At 46.2% G+C, this 4,069-nt stretch overlaps 1 protein-coding gene across 2 annotated transcripts in view; it reads left to right on the top strand.

Moving 5' to 3' along the window:
- The first annotated feature begins 2,060 nt into the window (after window positions 1–2,060).
- Window positions 2,061–4,069, top strand: part of COPS7A (COP9 signalosome subunit 7A) — a 7,311-nt gene continuing 5,302 nt past the window's right edge. Inside the window, exons 1-2 of one of the 2 annotated variants that reach the window (XM_011952068.1) lie at window positions 2,061–2,274; window positions 2,736–2,940. In XM_011952068.1, the coding sequence (XP_011807458.1) occupies window positions 2,779–2,940 (162 nt within the window). In that variant the 5' untranslated portion in view covers window positions 2,061–2,274; window positions 2,736–2,778. Of the gene's footprint in view, window positions 2,373–2,735; window positions 2,941–4,069 lie in introns of both variants that reach the window. The other variant, XM_011952063.1, reaches the window with a different exon arrangement.

Consider the following 4,069-nt stretch of genomic DNA (forward strand, 5'->3'; position numbering starts at 1 on the left):
GTAACCTTCAACAAACTATTTAACTTCTGTCTTCCTAAGAAGTTCCCAACTCTGTGTTCCTCACAGGTGAATTGAGACACACTAATATGCACCTCATAGGGTTGCAAAAATCGAATAAACATTTGAACAATCGGCCAGGTGCGGTGGCTCGCGCCTGCCGTCCCAGCACTTTGGGAGACCGAGGCAGGTGGATCATGAAATCAGGAGATCAGGACCATCCCGGCTAATATGGTGAAACCACATCTCTACTAAAAATACAAAAATTAGCTGGGCATGGTGGCACGTCCCTGCAATCCCAGCTACTCGGGAGGCTGAGGCAGGAGAATCGCTTGAACCCGAGAGGTGGAGGTTGCAGTGAGTCGAGATGGCACCACTGCACTCCAGCCTGGGCGATTGAGCGAGACTCTGTCTAAAAAAAAAAATAAATAAATAAAATACAAATTTGAACAATCGAGGCTGCAGTGAGCTGTGATGGCATCACTGCATGCCACCCTGGGCAACAGAGTGAAACCGTGCCTCTTAAAAAAAAAAAAAAAGTAAAAAATGAACAAATAAAGCACTTGGTGCAACATAGAACAAATATGGGTTGTTTTCTCATTCTTTCGTCTTACATGTTTTTCCCTTCTCTCTTTAAAAACGATAAACTTGGACCCCATCTCTACTAAAAATACAAAAATTAACCGGGGATGGTGGCGCACGCCTATAATTCCAGCTACTCGGGAGGCCGAAGCAGGAGAATCATTTGAGCCCAAGAGGCAGAGGTTCAGTGGGCCAAGACCGTGCCATTGTACTCCAGCCTGGGTGGCAAGAACGAAACCCTGGTTCAAAAAAAAAATAAAAATTAAAAAGAAAAGATAAGATAAGCTTGGGTGGGGAGGGGTAGATGCAAAAAAAAAAATAAGTTTGGTCTCATTAATTCCTTGGTTCCTTCAAACTTTTAATATTTTATTACGCCTTTGATTCTTTCTTCTCACTTTTGTTTCACCTTTTCCATTCATTTCTTCTTCTCCTCTTCCTCCTTTCCCTTTCCTGTGTTTCTGCTTATTTTCTATTACAAACCAAAATATGTGGACCATAAACTGCATCTGCAGTTCCTTTAGCCCTAACAGACTACAAGTCCTATTTCTCTTTATCTTTCTCTTTTTCACTTTCTTGTCTTTCCATTACTTGTAAGTTTCTTAATTTTCCTGAGTCTCAGTTTTTCCATCTGGAAAGTGGAGATAACAATTACTAGATTGTTGTATCAGATGAATTAAGTAATGCTCGTAGCTTAACACAAAGGCCAAGATGTCATTAACTTTACCCTCATTGACCTTCTGCAAGCCTGCTGTGAAATATAAAATACTATATAAATGTTAGTTGTTTTTGTTTTTATTAAAATATGTTGAAGTAGAAAGATGGTTTTGAGTTTGAAAAGCTCCAGATAAATCCTTGGATTTTTATGAGTCTCAATTTCTTTTTCTGCAAAATGAGGATAACATAGGGGTTTTTCCTCCCCCAAAAAATTAAGAGTCCATGTACTGAAATCATCATTCTACAAGTATTAATACATATATAGTAATCATGGTAGAGGGTGTCCTGAAGTCACACTGGGAATATTTGTGAGGATTCGATGGAATAAAATTTTAAAAGATGTCTGACCAATAGTAAGCACTCAATACATGTTAGCAATTATTATCTCTTTTACTTTTCTCACTTCTTTTCTCCTGCTCTTCAAAAAAGTGAGTGGTTGAACCACCTAGGTGATCTCTGCTGCTAAACTTCTATTATTGATTATTGTTTACTTCCTCTTTGCCCCTTACTCCCCCATCCCGTTTTTTTCCCTCTTCTTCACTCCTTCCATTACAGCTTTTCTCTTGCCTCAGGCACCCAGGGCAGTCCTGATCTCCAGCTCTCCAGCGGCTTAGAACAAACACAGAGTCGGCCGAGACCCGGCACCCGCCAAAGACGTATGTGTTTAGTGGCTAGCGCTCTTCCACTAATAAAGTTTTATTGAAATACAGTATTTAAAAAGGCGCCCGTCATTCTTCCCCCGGCGACCAATCGGAGAGTAGAATGCTTGCGTCCCTCACTGGAGCTTCAGCGGTCGGAACACGGGGGCGGGCAAGTCCTGCCGAAATTTGCGTCCTTAGAGCGGAAGTACGGCCGGAAGCCCGCCATAGAGTTTAGTGGCCAGAGCGACTCTTCAGGGAGGTGGCAGGAAAGGCTTGGAAGAGCTGCCGGAGGTGACGGAGCGGCGGCCCCGCCCGGTGCGCTGGAGGTCGAAGCTTCCAGGTAGCGGCCCGCAGAGCCTGACCCAGGGTACGACGAAGCAGTCGGCGGGAGCCCACGGTCGCTGGGCGGTGTCTTTAAGGGAGGGGGCGGAGCCACGTGTTAGCTTCATTTGGGTGAGGTCACGTGGTTGTGGGCGCGTGCGGGGCAGGAGTGGAGAACTGAGGGAGCGTCGTCGTTAGTGTGGACACCATGCGACACCCCTTTCTCCGTTGCATCCTGTCTTGGGGTTCAATGGGGGTGCACATGATGGGGCTTGGGGTTAGGCTCAGGGGAGGGGTGGGTGTGGCAGCCTTGTGAAGTGGCTGACTTTAGGATTCGTAGATCAGAATTCTAGACTGCTCCATGTCTGATTCCTCACTGCAGAACCGACTTAGTGCCTATACAATCCAGTCCTTCAGCCTTGTGCTTCCCATCCTACCAGCCATCTGGGATCTCTAGCTTCACATTCTCTTTCCTTGCAGCTCTGGACATCCTGAGCCCAGGTGCCCCCAGCTCAGTGCAGTCATGAGTGCAGAAGTGAAGGTGACAGGGCAGAACCAGGAGCAATTTCTGCTCCTAGCCAAGTCGGCCAAGGGGGCAGCGCTGGCCACACTCATCCATCAGGTGCTGGAGGCCCCTGGTGTCTACGTATTTGGAGAACTGCTGGACATGCCCAATGTTAGAGAGGTGGGTTGCTGGCTTGAATAGTCCACAGAGAAGCATGGGCAAAGGTTTGAATTTGAGAATGGGTGGGCAGGGCTCAATTTGTGATCCCATACCATTCAGTTGAACAAGAAAACAGTGATGATTAAATGCCAGCTTGCAAAAGTAACCAGTAAACAAGCAAACCAGCTTTCCTTTGGAGATAAAGGATCTGTAAAGTCCACTATTTTTCATTTTAAGCAAAAGAGCATGTTATTCAGAATAGGAAACCTGATTTCCAGCCCGTCTCCACCAGTGTAATAGCTGTTAATTCTCATGTCACCTTGATCAGGTCACTTTTGTTTTAGGGCCTCAGCTCTCTCTTTTAAAAATGGAGACAATACTGCCCCCTCTGTTGTGGGAATAAAGTGAGATTATGGGAAAGTGTGAAGTCTGGTACAAGTGGGTAGTGAACATGTTAAATTAGCATGCCCTGTTCTTCCCTATGTGCAGCATATGCTAATCTGTTCAAGGTAGCTAAGGGAGAATGTGTCTTTTTCCCAAAGACACATGGCAAACACTAGGAACACAGCAGAGAGAACCATTCACATGAAAGTGGCAGAGTTAATTTACAGTCAGAGGAGGCAGCCTGAGTCCTGACATGCTGACAGTGATATGTGGGTAAACTGACTAAGTTATTTGGGCCCTGTGGTTTAACCTTTTGGATCACTCTGTGATATGATGAAAACTGGCTGACTTTTCCCTGCTTTCATCTGCAGTGGAACTAAAGAGTATTCATCAAGTTGATGAGAAAGAAGCACTTGGCTGGGTGCAGTGGTTCACGCCTGTAATCCCAGCACTTTGGAAGGCCAAGGCAGGTGGATCACCTGAGGTCAGGAGGTGAAACCAATATGGCAGAACCCTGTCTCTGTTAAAAATACAAACAGGCCTGGGCACAGTGGTTCACGCCTGTAATCCCAGCACTTTGGGAGGCTGAGGCAGGCGGATCACGAGGTCAGGAGATCAAGACCATCCTGACGGTCTAACACAGTGAAACCCCATCTCTACTAAAAATACAAAAAGTTAGCCGGGCGTGGTGGCGGGCGCCTGTAGTCCTAGCTACTTGGGAGGCTGAGGCAGGAGAATGGCGTGAACCCGCCAGGCGGAGGTTGCA

This window comes from Colobus angolensis, unplaced genomic scaffold (assembly GCF_000951035.1).
Source record: "Colobus angolensis palliatus isolate OR3802 unplaced genomic scaffold, Cang.pa_1.0 Scaffold11, whole genome shotgun sequence".
NCBI lineage: Eukaryota > Metazoa > Chordata > Mammalia > Primates > Cercopithecidae > Colobus > Colobus angolensis.